The sequence below is a fragment of the Lagenorhynchus albirostris genome, chromosome 3, assembly GCF_949774975.1.
Source record: "Lagenorhynchus albirostris chromosome 3, mLagAlb1.1, whole genome shotgun sequence".
Classification (NCBI taxonomy): domain Eukaryota; kingdom Metazoa; phylum Chordata; class Mammalia; order Artiodactyla; family Delphinidae; genus Lagenorhynchus; species Lagenorhynchus albirostris.
In genome coordinates, this window is record NC_083097.1 from 146,527,589 (window position 1) to 146,544,306 (window position 16,718).

General features: G+C 37.3%; 1 protein-coding gene across 1 annotated transcript in view; it reads left to right on the forward strand.

Moving 5' to 3' along the window:
• Nucleotides 1–16,718, forward strand: part of RANBP17 (RAN binding protein 17) — a 316,339-nt gene that overhangs the window by 237,730 nt on the left and 61,891 nt on the right. Inside the window, exons 19-20 of the mRNA XM_060144179.1 lie at nucleotides 5,365–5,468; nucleotides 11,192–11,280. Of these exons, the coding sequence (XP_060000162.1) occupies nucleotides 5,365–5,468; nucleotides 11,192–11,280 (193 nt within the window). The remainder of the gene's footprint in view (nucleotides 1–5,364; nucleotides 5,469–11,191; nucleotides 11,281–16,718) is intronic.

Below are 16,718 nucleotides of genomic sequence, written 5' to 3' on the forward strand. Positions count from 1 at the left end.
CCTTTGTATCTGGCTTCTTTCATGTACCATAATGTTTTTGAGGCTTATCCATATTTTAGCATACATCAGTACTTCATTCCGTTTTTTGGCTGACTAATATTCCATTGTACGGATATACCACATTTTGTTTATCCATTTATCAGTTGATGAACAGTTGGGTTGTTTCCACCTTTTGGCTATTATGATAATGGTGCTCTGAGCATTCGTATGCTAAGTTTTTGTATGGACATATGCTTTCAGTTCTCTTGGGCATATACCTAGGAATAAAATTGCTGGGTCATGTGACAACTCTGTGTTTAACTTTTTGACTAACTACCAAACTGTTTTCCACAGTGGCTGCATCATATTATATTGGCTTCACCATTATACATTCCCACCAATCTAGATTTTAAGTTATACAAAATAACAAATGAAGTGGCCTACAAATAAAATATCTGAGAGCCAACATACTAAAATAGTTACTATTTGTATTTTAATGTGACTTCTCTGAAGGAAAAAAATTGAAATTCATAAAATGAGTAACTTTTCTGTTGAATCAGATCCTCAGAAATCCAGTAGAGGGGATTTAGCTTTGGGTTTTCCCTAAAAGCTGATATCACTTACAGATTGGCACTTGCCCTTGCCACTTGCCATCTACCTCTACAAGGATCAAATCATGAGCTGCTGCAGCTGCTGACTTTCAGCAGTCCCTGAAAGGAGTTCAGGGTGGAGAGCAGAGATGAGGCGCTCTGGGAAAAACTGGCAGAACAGGTCTTCAGATAGTTAGATATTTTCAGGAGCCGACTTTATGAGCCCAATTCTTGTATCTCCTCATACCTAGAAAAGCACTAAGATCCTTCGTGGTGACGTCTGCTCCTTGTGACTAGCAGTAACCTTCACAAGACTAGCAAAAACCTTCTGCAAAAAATATGCACTTGGGACTTCCCTGGTGGTCCAGCGGTTAAGACTCTGTGTTCCCAATGCAGGGGGCCCGAGTTCGATCCCTGGTCAGGAAACTAGATCCCACATGCCGCAACTAAGAGCCTGCATGGCCCAACTAAAGACCCCGCGTGCCGCAACGGAGACTCGGTGCAGCCAAATAAACAAACATTTAAAAAAATGCGCTTGATTGGATGTACTCCCCCTTCACCCAAATCACATGTATACTGACCTTCTCCCCCACCTCTTCAGGGCAGTTTCTCAGAGCTATCTGAAATGCTGTCTCCCAGACTGTAGGCCTCATTTTGCCCCAAATAAAACATAACTCGCAATTCTCATGTTGTGCATTTTTTTAAGTCGACACTGAGGAATATTATTTTTATCTATGCATGACTGAGAACTTAGGATGTTACGTTAGTATTTACTTTCTGATGCCAATGAAAATAGTAGCCTATAAATTGGCACTTCACCCTCAAATTATACTGGTGTCTGGGCCCTTGTCCTGTTAGAAAAAAAAACTGGCAGCGTCCATTATTATTCATAAAAAGATCACATGTAGATTTGGCATACTAAACATAATATATGACTGCATACTTGAATGTAAAGTCGTAAGAGCACATGTTTTCTCTTTTCGTATCAGAAACAGTAAGTGATACCTCCATGGGTAATACAAATGAGGAAAAAATCCTTAATAGATGTTGTATAAAGTTGCATGAGGTAAAAAAAAATGACCAGTTTTCTAGCCTAGATGATACAACATATCACATTGCAATAATAGGAACAGTGCTAACTGAAACATAAACGTTTCTATAGGAATAATGCACCAGTGTCTCTTCGTTTGCCTACCTTAAACTCAAGTGATTGCTGAGGAATTCCTTTCTCCTCACCAGAACCAAGCTAATTGTTCTTCACCCTCTTCTGACTTCATGCAACTGCAAAGTCGAGATTTTGTGACCCTGACTTCCGTCCCTACCTCTGACACCTTCCACCCCATCAGAGACATGGGGGGAGGAACATGAAGTTGGGGGGTAAAGCAGAACTAATTGGAGACCCTGGTTCACTGACATTTACCAGGCAGAGGATGTTGGACAAACTACTTAACTCCTTCAACCTCTCAGTTCACATGTAAAATGAAGGAAATCATCATACTAGTTTACAGGATTGTTGTGACTGGTAATGACTTACAACAGTGCTTTGAAGGTAGTAAGAGCTACATAGGTGTTTGTTAAGTAAATTAAGTACCACATTCATTGACCGCACATAACAAGTACTCAAGAAATAACTACTGTTATTCAGTCACTACACAAATATTACTTGACCACCAGACCCTCCTCTAGGCACTGGGGATACAGTCATGATCAAGACACATGAAGTTCCTTCTCCAAGGAGCTTACATTCTAGTAGGAAAGACAATGCATAAATATGTAAATTAATAGCCAGTCATAGTAAGTCCCATAAGAACAGTGAAGTGTTTATGGGGTGGGAAAGTAGGTGAGGGGGGAGGGCACACACTGTGGTACTGTTTTAGAGTGGTCAGTGAAGTCCTTTCTGAGGAAGTGACATTTAAGTAGAATTGCCGCTCACCTTGCTTTCTTTAGTATTTGCTCCTTGACTTCTCCCTTCACATTTCACATTTTGGTGGCTTTCTCTTGTGCTCCTGATGTCCCTATTTGCCTCAAAATTTGATTGAGGAAAGAGATGGAATCAGGAAGTTTTTTTGATCTGTAGCTCAGTATACTAAGGAAGGGTTTAAATGTTCAAGTTCTGAGTTTGTCTTTGTTCTGAGTAAACATCCTTACCTTGCTCCCAGAGGAAGGGTATTGGGCTGGCAACCTCGTGGTCACATTTTATTTGACCACCATAATCACCTCTGTTAAGTTCATGTTAAACTCAAAACAACAAAAATGCTCCTGGCTATCATTTATTAAGTGCCAGACACTGAGCAAGGGGGCTTACAAGTGTTTTGTCATTTAATCCTCACAGCTAACTTTATGAAGTAAATATTATGTCTCTTAATTACAGATGAGTGAAGAGACTTTATCCAAAAGCAGACAGCTAATAGTAGCAGAACCAGGATTCAAGCATAGAACTTTCAAAGCATCCACTCTCTCTAGCACCCTTATCTGCCTGCAGTGATCATTATCACTGTTCTCATTAATTCCATACTAGAAGAGTAAGATTACATAGTTTAAAATATAATGTATTATACATTTGAGGATTTGATGTTTGCTTCAGTTAGTAATTTTTCTATATTAGGTATTAAGAAAATAAGGTAATTTTAAAATTTACCTTTAATTGAACAACTACTTTTCATTCAAATACAGTATTTCCCTAATATGTACCAGGCACTGTTCTAGGTGCATCATCTATTTTTCCTGTATATACATTTAATATACACAATAATCCTCAAAAGATAGGTGTTTATCCTTATTTTATAGGTGAGAAAACTGAGACACAAAGTGATCAGCTAAGTATCCAAAGTTAAACAGTACATGATGGAGCCAGACACTGGGTCTGTTCATTGCAGGGGCTTAACCTACATCATTCTCCACAGAGAAATGAAAAGATGCAGTCTTGGTTCTCCAGAAGCAAAGCCAAAGATACTATCAGTGTAGGCTGATAGATCTAATAATTTACATATACATGTTACAAATTTTATCTCATTTAATCTCCACAGTAACCTTCATCAAATGGTGGTAGTGGTAGAATGATATAGGTGGTATTATTAAGTGTTAGTATTAGCTATCTGCTAAAATATCTGCCATTCACAGCAGACTGATACATGCTGTCTAAAGGATCAGACAAAGGTGAAGAATCAGACAAAATGCTGTGAGAACCCAAAGGGGGAAGGGGAATACTTGCAGTAGGATCTTAGTACTTGAAGGGGAGCTTAGCTCAGACATTAAGAAAGCTATCATTTGACCTGGGCTTTGAAAAATAAAACTGGCTCCTATAAAGGTCTCTAATGTTATCCCCAGTTGACAGAGGGTGTATCTAAGAGGAGTAACTTGGTCGCATAGCTAGTGGACAGGGCAGGGCTTATAACTTGGAGTCAGACGTACTACCATTGCACCACGAGGTCACTATAATTTGGTTTACCTTCCCCTTCACCTAGCACCCTGATCCTTGTGTCGAACAGCATACTAGGAAAGACTCATTGGCCTTTTGACATCTCTTTCTGAAGAAAGCTGAGTCCCTGAATCTGTTGGACTCCAGAAACAAAGTATGTAAGGTTAAAGGGAAAAGAGAAGTCACAAAAGATCAGGGTCAGCCAGATCAGCCACTCCTTAAGAGTCAAAAGGTCCTGAATCTGCCATTGATTTTCCGTGTACGTGGCCTTGGACCTCGCTCTCCTTATCTGTAGAATAATATATAGGCCAGTGTTTCTCAAACATTTGCATGCATCTGAGTTACCTGGAAGGCTTCTTAAAACAAAAATTGCTGGATCTGGGATGAAACCTGGGTTTTTGTATCTAACATGTTCCCAGGTAATGCTGATGCTTCTAGGTCAAGGACCAAACTTTGAGAACCACTGATCTCTGCTCTGAGATCTTATTTCCTCTCTAATTCTCTACTTAAAAACTGCTAGCATAGAAATCAGGAGGTCTGGACAGTATAGTTACACCTCCAACTAAGTATGCTACCTTGAGCAGTCGCTTAACGTTTCTCTGCCTGTTTCTTCATCAGTAAAGTGGGACTCACAATTCCCTGTGGCATAGGATGAATGAGAAAACTTTCTCATTTGAAGGAAACTCCTTTTGAAAAGGATAAATTACCAACTGTGTAACATATCCATTTGTTAAATGAAGATTCTACCTTCAAAGTGAAAAAACAATAGAAAATGTCTCTTTTCCCTTTTTTATATAAAGAAAAAGAAGCTTATTGCAAAAGGAAGTGTACTCAATGGAGAATGTACTTAAAATCCAAATGACCCATGAGGGACCCCATCCCGTTTGGAGATAAAAGTTTCCCTGACATCTATTTAACAAATTAATAAAAAAGAACATAAATAAAAGAGAATAATAACTTAGGGCTATCTGGGCACCTGAGTCTGTGAGCCCTTTAGGGCCTTGGCACCTAAAGAGAAAGGGAAAAAAGATCCAGTTCTCTGAGGCTTTGAAAGTGCCTTTCCTTGAGGCATTAGGGAAGCTCTGGGGGCCCTAAGAGCTGAAGGGCTGAGAAGCCTGGGGCATGAGTCTATTTGATCCAATAAAGAGCCAGGAAAAAAAATGGCTGGTAAGTAATTTTGCTATTTCATTTGGTGCAAAAGAGAAGGCAAAACACCAGAATATTCAATGAGCCAAAGCACAAAATGTGGTACGGATGTGAATGCAGGCTGACCCCTTCTCAAGAACATTTCTAAGCCTGAATGAAGCACTCACTGTGGAGGCTAATGGACAATAGCATGCATCTTAAAGCGCAATGACCCTTTTGTTTTTCTGATAGGCGAAGATGAGGACGAATTTGAGAATTTCATGCTGCCTCTTACAGTCTCTTTTGAAACAGTGTTACAGATATTCAATAACAACTTTAAACAAGAAGATGTAAAGGTGGGTTTGTTTCCGAACATGAGGAAAGATGATTTTGTTCATTCTAGGATGTATAGATTCAGAAAAAGGTCTGCGTATTTGTGTGTGCTTTGTGCTTCATCAATCTTAATTTCCCAATTGCATGTGTCTTTGAGTTGTACTTTTCATACAAGTACTTTTCTAGTTTCTTATACAAATGGACTTTGAGGTTATCGAATGATTTCAGAGAGCTTATGATTAGATGATGCATTTGTCTCTCGTGGCAATATCTTTTAAAAGAATATTTCTCGTGGGTACACCACTTTAAACGTCCCTATTCCCTCATCTACCCCACACTCTATGTTTCAACATATTTATATGGAGGAATGCACAAATGTACACATGCTAAAATACTACATCTCTAAATATTTTTAAACAAGAATTTGTATAAATCAAGACTTTATTAAATGGCTAGGCATATATGTATAAATAGGAGCTGGTCTTGAAGTATTGCATTCTTAAACTGAACAAAGTGATTAGGGTAACTGATAGCTAAATAAGGTTTTTATGTGCCTGTGGGAGCCATATTAGGATTGATTTGACAAGTCAGTTCAGCTGTGGCAACAGTCATAATATCTAAGACAACATTATGTTTTATTAGTAAAATCCTTAAGTGTAGCAAGCTGTTTGTGACAAAACAGCCCCATATTTTAATATGGGGGATGGGGAGCACAAGATCTGCTAAATAGGAATAACATCTTCTGAAATTCTGATGTATCAGGGCTGTGTTAAATAGATTGACACTGGTTATTATTCTTAAAAGACTAATAAATATATACCGAAAATGTAGGCACCTTTGTTGGTGATACTTGAGTCATGTTTTATTGTTATTTGAAATGTGTTGAAAATATTGACAGTCATTTTGCATGGCTCCTCTTCTCTCTACCAAAAAAAAAAAAAAAAAAAAAAATTAGCAGTAAGAAGCCAAATAGAAGAATGATGGCCTTTGGTGATTATTCAGTGTAATTCTTGTACTAAAAAATAATTAACCAAATACTGTACCTTCTATTTTGACATAGAGTTTTTGAAATGCATGTTTATCAACATGCAATAGTCATAGAATTTTTAAAACCAAAAAAGGATCTTAGAGATTTTCTTTGTGTTTATAGTGTTGCTGAAATTCTTCACCAGAGTTTCTACTCAGGTTAGCTATATTTTTTAGATGTCTCCCAAATATTTTTAATGACCAGAAAAATCTTTGCAACTTTAAGGTGGTTATTGCTGCCCTTTATATCAGAAAGAAGCCATGAGGTTGAAAAACACTATCTTTATAAAAATTACATTTGTCTCATTTGAAGATTTCATTATACTCCAAACCCGTTTTGATGTAATCCCGTCTAGTTTGATAGAAACCATCTTCCTAGAGTCATTTTTAATGGAGTTCCTGTGATATATCCCTAAACCAGCAAGTTCTTAACGACCCTGGAAAGTGACTGCTTGATTACACTTTAACGGTATTTGCAAATAAAATCACAAGTAATTAAGGGGAGATCTCCAGGCTTTTGAGCAAGTTTGATGCATGATAACTGCCTGATTCAGCTTCATCTAGAGTAATGCTGTGTAGGCAACAGCTACTGAGATCAATAGCAACGTAATGATAGTGGCAGAATTAAGTGAGTAACCTGAGAACTGTGCCTCAGAATGCATGCAGCTGCCACGAACCAAGGCCACACGGTGCACTCCGTGCTTCCGTCCTAAATGTTCATCAAAAGACGCCCTGCAGGAAAATGGAGTTAGATGCTCTTTATTGCTGATCGTGTCTCTTGCCACATTTATCAGGGAAATTGGATTAGCAGTTGGCAGCTGCAGGTAGACAAGATTCTGCAGTGATTAAATATGCAGCTTGGCTGCATTTGTTGTGACAGACCTTTAGTAAATTCTACTGTAAGCACCATCTGTCTAATTTGTATAAAGAAAACTTGGTGCTTTAAGCTACCGATAAAGAACTAAATCTGTTGCTTTATCATAAACAAAACTTTTGCAGTAAATGCTTTTAAATGTAATTTATTAGGTTAAGCCTATTTTTCTATCATGATGAATAAATAATACATGCAGAAGTGCTTTCAGGTACTTCATTTTGCAAATACTAGAGATAAAAACAGTTCTGTTTTGTTCTTCAATAAAGTATTCAGTATTCCAATCCACAGGAGGTGATGCCGTTAAAAGATCTCTATGAAAATGCTGCAGGACTGCCAAATTCATTTAATTTGCAACCCTTACCAGGATTTTCTAACTGCCTATTTATTGATAGATATTTTTCAAATGCGGATTTCAGGATAAACATAAGCATTAAGGACCTACACTGCCAAATTGAAATACGGTTGTGAGAGAAGGAAATGCTGTAAAACTCTTAAATTTATAGCTTTGTTTTCTTACTTAGTCCTAATAAAATTGAAGAGAACATTGAATTTTTGTCTCGGGTTTCTCTTTTCAAAGGAAAGGGAAAAAGAAAGAAATTGCTCTGACAAACCCTGGCTCTAAAGCGTTAGTTCACAGTACGTGTTTCCCCCCTGTGATTGTACCCATAGTAAAATATAGTCCAGTACTCTGACTCCCCATGCATCATTTTTGTTTTGGCCATGACGTCATCGGTTTTAAGGGAAATGAATGAAAACTTCTAGGAGGAAGAGGAGCAGTTAAATAGGAACCTGCTATCTTTAGTCCCTTCGTAAAAACTCCACAATGTTAAATTATTTAAAATCCTAGATTTTCAGCATGCGCACATTAAAAGTTTTCGCACTAAGTGCCAAATGTTGCAAACAGCACTTTAACAGAATGATTTTGCTTTGATCCCTGTAGCAGTTCCTGAATAATTTATCACAGGTTATTGCCTTAATTCTGGAGAGGGATAGAGCAATAAAGGCAGATGAAAACACTCCAGTTGAAACACCTTGGGGCCTGCTCATTCCTCTGACACGGCTCTTTTGTTGGAACTATTTAGAGGTTATTAAGATGTGTCTTCAGAATTAAGAGTATGCTGTAAGGATGAAGACAGCCATCTTAATTCTAAAGACAAAGCACAATGACCCTTCACCTTCTTTTTCTTTGTTGTTATTATATAGTAGAATTATGAGGATAATATTATAGCTGCCCCCAGTAGTGCCACTACAGTAAAGGGTCTGTCAGACTTTCCATTAGAAACCCTGTTTTGGAGGTCAGGGTGGAAGGAGCCGCATTTCAACTGTTTCCCAGCCCATCCGTCTCACACTTGGCACACAGACGGCCGTTCACCATGCAGGAGACTGCAGCACCGAGCAGTTTCTCCTTGAACTATCCAAAAAAGGAATCCTTAGGATTAGATACGCCAGACCTGCCCACTCCCCCAGACAGCCTCACTTTATAAGGACCTCTCATTTGTCAGGTCAGTCAAGTGTTGACTAACTGTAGGAGAAAGGCAACTTTTGAAATAAACCTCTTTGTACTGTTTTAAGTGAGATGGTAAATTGTGGCTCTTCCTCCCCTAAATTTCAGATCATCCCTTGATCTCTGAGATTGTTTGATAGCCTGGTTGAGCTCCTTGTTAACAGTTTTCCTGGTCTCGTTCCAGAACTGGGTATCTTTTGACTGTCAAGAAAGTGCTTCCTTAGTGTTGTTTGAGTGTCTGTATAGATTATTACAGTACTCTTGCTGCTTTGAGATAAAAGATTGTTTGAGCATGAGAGATCTGTTTCTCACATTAACACTGCATTTTCCTGTTCAGTCGAATCTTTTGAAAACATATTTAGTTATTATATTGTCATATGCTTCCTCTGCTTTGGAGTAACATTTTCTAAAATGGATATAATTTCATAGATTTGAGTCAGTTAGAGCCCTTCTGTTAACTTGGTGTCTCTTAAGAAAAAAATTTGTGATGAAATAAATATTAACCTTTTTGCGTAATAAGGATAGTCTAAAATATTTTAAGAGCCTTTTGCACTAGACACAAAGTAAAACTTATTGCTCCTGTTGACCGATTTAGAGTTGAATGGTGATGAGTACCTTATGTATATGTGAAAACTGAAGATTATTTGAAGAGTAGCCTGTAATTTGTAAGTGTACATAACAAAAATAGCATCAAAAAAGGCCACTTTAATAGAAAGACTACAAAGAGAATTAGTCAGAATAGAATTGTTCAAAGACTTCTTAGAAGACATATTCTGTCCTGGAAGCTGCAAGAAACGTGGAAAGCTGAGAAAGAGGAGAATAGGTTCCAGGTGATGAAAACAGGTTACATAAAAGGCAAAATGGTTTAAAGAAAAATAGCAGTCACAGAAGAGAACTACACAGAGAGACTGGCCGATTATAGAAAAACAAGGACTGGTGAGATTATGAAAGGAAAAAGAATAAGTTATTTAAAGAAGCAGAAACAAAAGTTCAGGGTTCACAGATTCAGAAATTCAGATTACCATCATTCTATAAGCTGTTACACAGTATAGAAACTGAATATTCTTATAAACAGCTTCCAGTTATATTGAGTCACCTTTTAGGTATGGGGCATTGGGGAAGGGGGATCAAAAATTACAGATACTTGTGACATAAACTGTTTCCTACTTTGAAATTTTTGTAGTCATTAAGATGAGGGTCAGCATTCACTTCCAAGTCCTTAATGATAATTTAAACGCCTTCCTAAAGAGACTTTCATTTATTACCAAAGTGTGCAGAAAAGAAAATCTGATGAAATAGTTCAGAGACCATTTCCTGGCAGAATATTTCCACTGAAAACAGTATCTTCAGAAATCACAGTTGCATATCTCAATTATCCCACCCCCTTGTTCTGCAATTATGTTTATTTGTACTCTTTGTTCTGACATTCTAGCATCTGTTCACGGGTTTTCTTTTTCACTTCCCAAGCATCTTCCTAAGGACAGCTTAATTAAGGGTCCAGAGTACGAGTCAGATCTCTTCTATTTAAGAGTCAAGTTTTCATTTTGTTTTGTTTTGTTTTCTCTAAAACTAAGTATTTATGGAACACTTATGTATGTATCAGGCTCTTGTTAGGCACTTTTATATAAATTTATTAAATTTATTCCTGACAGTGCCTCTGTGAGAGAGGCATCATTAGCCCCTTTCAGAGATGAGAAAACTGAGACTGATAATTTGCCTTGCCTTAAGTCTTACAGTTAAGAAGTAAAGCTGGGTTTAAATTCAAGTCTTCTGATACTGAGTGTAGAAGAACTCTTTTCCTTATATCTTTTCCTTGCTTGGGGAATGTGAATGCCATTCTGGGTATGCCACAGTACCAATAGGTCATCTGGCCAGTTTCATTTTGTCCTAAGTTACTAAAGATATTCCTTAGGGATCTTTAAATGCCAGTGTGCTTTCAGGTTAGACTCCAAATTGTATAGTAGGACTGATCTCTTGCAAGCCAATGTGGTTTGTTGTTATTAAATAATGTCTATACCCTGTACATTTCTGTTTCGTGGAATTATCAATACTCTTCTTTTTTTCTAATTTGGCGTTATTCAGAAACAAAGTATGTTAGGAATCTAAATGTTTCTAAGCTACTGGAATTATGACTCAGCTCAATTTATAAGAAGCAGAGTTGGTCAGCAGATTTGATGGTCTGTTTGCTTAAAAAGTCTATGACTTTCTATAGAAAGAGATCTGAGCGAGACATTTTAGCTAATGAATCAAAATCAGATATGTGGTCATTATTGCCTGATTATTACTCCATCTGCTCTGTGCTAACGTGAAAATCAATTACTGTGTCTCTTTCCCACTGACAGCGTCTGTTGATCGGGCTGGCAAGAGATCTTCGAGGGATTGCCTTTGCACTGAACACAAAGACCAGCTACACCATGCTGTTTGACTGGATGTATCCTTATTACACTGTGACAATACCAGCTCTGTGCACAGAGGGATGCCAGGCCCCTGGCTTTCGTTTAATAGTATGGCACAGTAGGGAAGAGGAAACAAAGCTAAATGAACTAATGTGTAATCAGCTAAAAATTACAGCACAGTGGCGGCAGTACAGATAACTGAGCACAGCATTTGGAGACCCAGCTCAGAGAGGTCACTTTTTTGGTGCCATTAAATATCGACACCTTAAAAAATCACATCCCCAAATGATTGTTTATGTTGGGGTTGCAGGGGTAATTGGGCTGACGTCTCTAACTCAAGATCAATGGATCCTACCATTTGTCATTTTCGAGGAGATTTGGATTCCCACTCCATCTCAAACAGCAGAGCTGAGGTCACTTTATCTCTTTGAGGCTCAGTTTATCATGCTGTAGTTTTACATCATCATGAAAATATTAATGGACATGAAAAGGGGGAAATAAATCGTTAGGATTTTCATTTGATATAAAATTTGAACTTACCTTTGCCAAGGCTTAGTACAGACAGCAAAATAAATAAGCAAGGAAACAAACATCCCCCCACAGAAATGCCTCATCATTAATAGTAAAAAGATTTGGTGTTAGGCAGACCTGGCTTGAATTCCTAACTCTCCATTTGCTGTGTAAACTTTGGCAAGTCTTTTCACCTCTCTGAGTTTCCTCATCTATAAAAGGAGACATCCAGTGTCATGGCCTATTGTAACCATTGAAATAGGTAACGCACTTTGTATAATGTCTAGAACATAATAGGTAGTCGTAAATGGTTACTATTCATATTGTTTTAGCAATATTGTACGAATCCTCTTTGATCCTAACAGAAAGTGATAGTTTATGCAAGTCATGTAAGTGTAACATATGTTTTCATGCCTTTATACATGAAACCATCAGAGCACGTAAGAAAATTCTGTAACCTTAAAGTTATTTTTTAAGTTACATTATTTGTCAGTTGCTCTTTTCAGACCCTTTTTATCATAAATAAGAACTTCCCTCATGAATTGAATTACAAAAGAAACTTCCCTCATAAATTAAATTACAAAAGAAACTTCTTAAAGGCAGTCTTCAAGTACTGATGACACAGTTATGGCCGAAAACATAACGAACAGGATCTGGGCATGTTTCCGGGAGAACGCTACACATTAAAGAAATCGTTTAGCATTAATTTTGAATACTTACTTACATTTTTACTTACTATTAAAACCTACCTCATCAGATTTATGTGCCCATAGAAGGGTTAGAGATAAGAATTTTCCATGCCGTTTAGAAATCATGTATGTCTTTATATCAGCATACAAAGTACATGTACAGAGATTGTAGATTTTAACCTGCAAAGTCATACAACTCTTTTAACTATGCAGAATAAACTGGAATTACATATGACCCTTTCATTTCTCTAAACATAAATATAAGCTCACAAAGCAAAAACTTTCATTTATTTGAAATATTGTAAAAACCTAATTTTAGCGCTTTAAAATGGATGGTGATCTTGAAGCCAACCTACAACTCTAGGAGGTCCAGCAATTAACGCTTCACGTTTTCCTCAGCAACAATCTTAACTAAGAGTTCAGATAAGAACTTTCCCCTTAGCATCAAAGAATAGAAATATCTGTCGTAATTGATACTGCCTAAAATTTATAGAACATATTGTAATTTAAGTTTTTAATTAAGTCTGTTTTCCATTTCCTCACTTTGCTCCTTCTTTTGGGCACCTATCTGAAATGAAACTTTTGTCCAGCAGATGGCAGAAAATAGCAAACGGAAAACCTTGGGACTTAACTTTTGTTTTGGACTAGAAACCGCTGTCTCCTCCATCTGACTGTAGACGTTGATGTTATTAGGGTCAGGGACGGAGGGCCAAGTGTCAGTTATGCAGGAAGTTATGTTAGATTGCCAAACGGGATGGCTTGGTACCGGCCTTGCTTATAATAATTGAGTTTCAGTAGCAAATCAGCTTCCTTGGGAAAAGGCCAAAGGCTTTTCATAATTGTATTGACAACAAAATGAATATGATAAATGGTGTTCATTCAGTTGAGGCAAGATTTATAGTTTTCCTTTGAGCAAGGGATAAAAGAGCAAATATTTATAATAATAGTAAAATTTGTTTAAAAGTTATATTGTTTGATAATTCAAAGAGCTTTATTAAAATATTTCGAAATACTTTAAGCAGTTTCAGGTGACAGAGTACAGATTCTTTCCAAAGTATTCTAGTAATGTAAAAATGAGCAAGTATATGATTTAAAAAAAAACATGGATATGAAAGTCATTTATTCTTCCTAAAATATTGATATGTCAAACCGTCAGTGATGATTCTAATATTACTGCTGGAGAAAGTTTATTTGCCTTTTATCCACATAAATGTGTGTGCTTTAATTTGCTGTATAGTCCTTAGCATACAGAAGAAACATCCTATAAGAGCACATGTCATCTTAAAGTCAAAATGCATTTTATTTATCGTGATTATTTGATAAAATGCTATTTTAGTGGTTAGCTATTTAATTTAAAAACATTTCTATAAACACTGACTGCATTAACTGGTACACGGACTACATTACTTATCACTCTGTCCTTCCAAACCTAAATTGCCTGAAACTACACAGCAACCATGTTGATAAATTGTCCCACTACTGGAGAACAGAAGAAGAATCACTGCTGTTTCTTTGCCCCTGTAGTGAGAATGCAACAATATAAAAGCACCTTACCTTGCACTGTATTTAGTCCCCTTGTTTAAGCTTTTTCCAGATCATACTTAAACTTAAGTATCAAAAACCCAGCGGGAAATTGAAAAAAATAAAAGAATGTGTAGGATGCTATTTCCTCACACTCATTCTTTTAATTGTCATAATCCTGATCTTTGAGTACACTGTTTTTCAGTCACGCAGTCAGTGCTGTTGTTTAATATGAATAAACACATTTTACAAAGACAAGGCAAGACAATGAGATTTGTAGGGGAAAAAAAAGAACTTTGGAATAGGACAGTCTTAGGTTCCAGTCCTGGGTTCACCACTTAACAACCTGTGGGGTTTTGGGTAAATTACTTAGTGTCTCAGAATCACAGTTTTCTCCTCCATGAAACAGGGCTAATAATACTTGTATCACAGGTATGTTGTAAGAAGTGAGTGAACTGACATATATAAAGGGCCTAGTACAGTGTCTGGCACAAAGTAAATATACCCCTCCACTGTTGTTAGTTCCTTTCCCTAATATGGAATGAGACAAAGGAATCCGATTTGCTCACTTATTCAGCAGATTTGGCTAAGGACTGTCTGAGGATTCATGAGGGATGTAGATTTCTTACACTCAAATCCAACCCCAAAATGATGTTACAGTTTAATAGAGTCAGTTAGGTATCTACCTAAACAACTGTAATAAAATACAGAAGGTGATAAGTGCCATAACAAAGACAGAAATAAAGTGATTGCATTTAGCTGGAGCATCAGGAAAGGCTCTGTAAAGGTGAAGGTATTTCTTTGGGTCATATCACATAAGTAGGATTGGACTATTGGAACTGTGAAGTAAGAGGTTTTCAGCTGGTCTAAGCACAGGTTTAGGAAGGAGAGTAGTAGAGAAGATATGTTGTTAAAGATACACTTATTTTATGGTTGGACACGCAGGTTGTCTGGGACCCTTGAATATCAGGCTAAGGAACTGAGACCCTTATTCCATAGATGGTATAAAGCACTTGATGATTTTGACTGACTAACAGAACCAGAATTGTATTTCAAGAAGAGAATAGTCAGCAGTATGTTGGACAAACTGAAATAGGGAAGAAAGTAAACCTGAAAAATTGCTGTTCAACAAGCATATGTTGAGTGCATTGTGCCAGGCATGAGAAATGAATAAAATGATTGCTTTTTATAAGAATGAATAAAATGGATCGTTCCTTAGAAGCTCATAATCTAGTGGCCATAACAAATAACTAATAAACCATCAATGTATTGTAACAAAGATGCATGCAAAGGACCATATGAACATTTAAGAGGAAGAGATTGGTATTTGGGGCAAAAAGTAGGCTTCCCAGGGAAGTAAAAGTTGAGCTAGGTGTTGAAAGATAGATAGGCATTTGCCAGACCGAAAGAGAGACGGCTTCCCAGCAGCGTTTGCCTCCATGAACAAAGGTATAGATGTTTCACGTTCAAGGAATACCTTTCAATTAAGCTCTGAACTAGCAGGCTATTTCTGTTCTGGAATCACATGCTCACACTCTTACCTCCTAAAATTTTTAACAAAAACCTCTTTTGTTGCCTTCTAGTGTATTAGAATTCTTTCTCTACTGTGAAATCTCAGAGGAAAAGAATTACTTTTTTACTCATTTATGCTTTCTTGGGGTCCAGCCCATAGTAAGTAACTATTGGATGGATGGATGGATGGATGGATGGATGTCATTAAGAAGCAAACCTCATTCTTTTCAGTTTTTCATATTTAGCATCTTAAGAGGCAATAGCATATCATTAATTTTTTTATTTTTTATTTATCTGGTGTTGACCTTAGGAATCCATTGGGGAGATCTAGGTGAAAGCAGTTAGATCTGTGCCACTTCTGCCTAAGGTCTCCCACTGTCTTCCTCCTATCCATATATACATAGTTCTCACAAGGCCACTGGAAAATTAAACTCCTAGGGTAGGTTCTGATTCTCACCATGTAATCTGAGTCTGGCACTCTCACTCTGAAACCCTTTTAACCTCCTGCTTGGTAGACCTTTACTCTGCTTTCCAGTAATCACTCATTTTCTCCGTGGCAGTCACCTCTGTCACAAGCATATTAGAGTTGGCACCACTCTCATTCCACACAGAAAAGGGAGCATCCCCTCATATCCCGGGCCTTATCCCATAGTGAATACAGTGTGCTCTGAAAAGTATAATGGTCCTGATGTCTTTAGAATGCCTTGCAAAGGGGCATCTGTGTGCTTATGATATCCTTAGATTCTGAGATTTGGGTCTTTTCAGTCTCCTGATGAGTCAGTCTTCCAGATGCTTTCCCACTCGTGATCGCTGAGTTTGTACTCAGATCTCTGGGTGGAATATTTTCTCACCTGCACTCCTCTGGCACTGTTTCAGAATTTTGGTACTCAGAGCATTACTATTACGTGTGCAGCACCCAGACTCAAGCATGAATTCACCAAGAACAAAAGCCATGTCTTACTTACCACTGGATCCCTGGCACAGTACATAGCACAGAGTATCTACCATCTATCAAAAATAACAGATTTTCTAGTCCATAGAAAAAAATAAAACAGTAAGTTATCTGACAAAATAGAGTTAATAATCAAGTTTATTGATTTTATATTTTTCATTTTCATCCAACTGAAACCTCATTCACACATATACACTCACTTCTCATCTCCTCTCTCTGCCTTATTTCCTTTGTAGCACTTTCTAAAGGATCATATATCTATTTTATTTTCTGTCTTATTAGAATATAA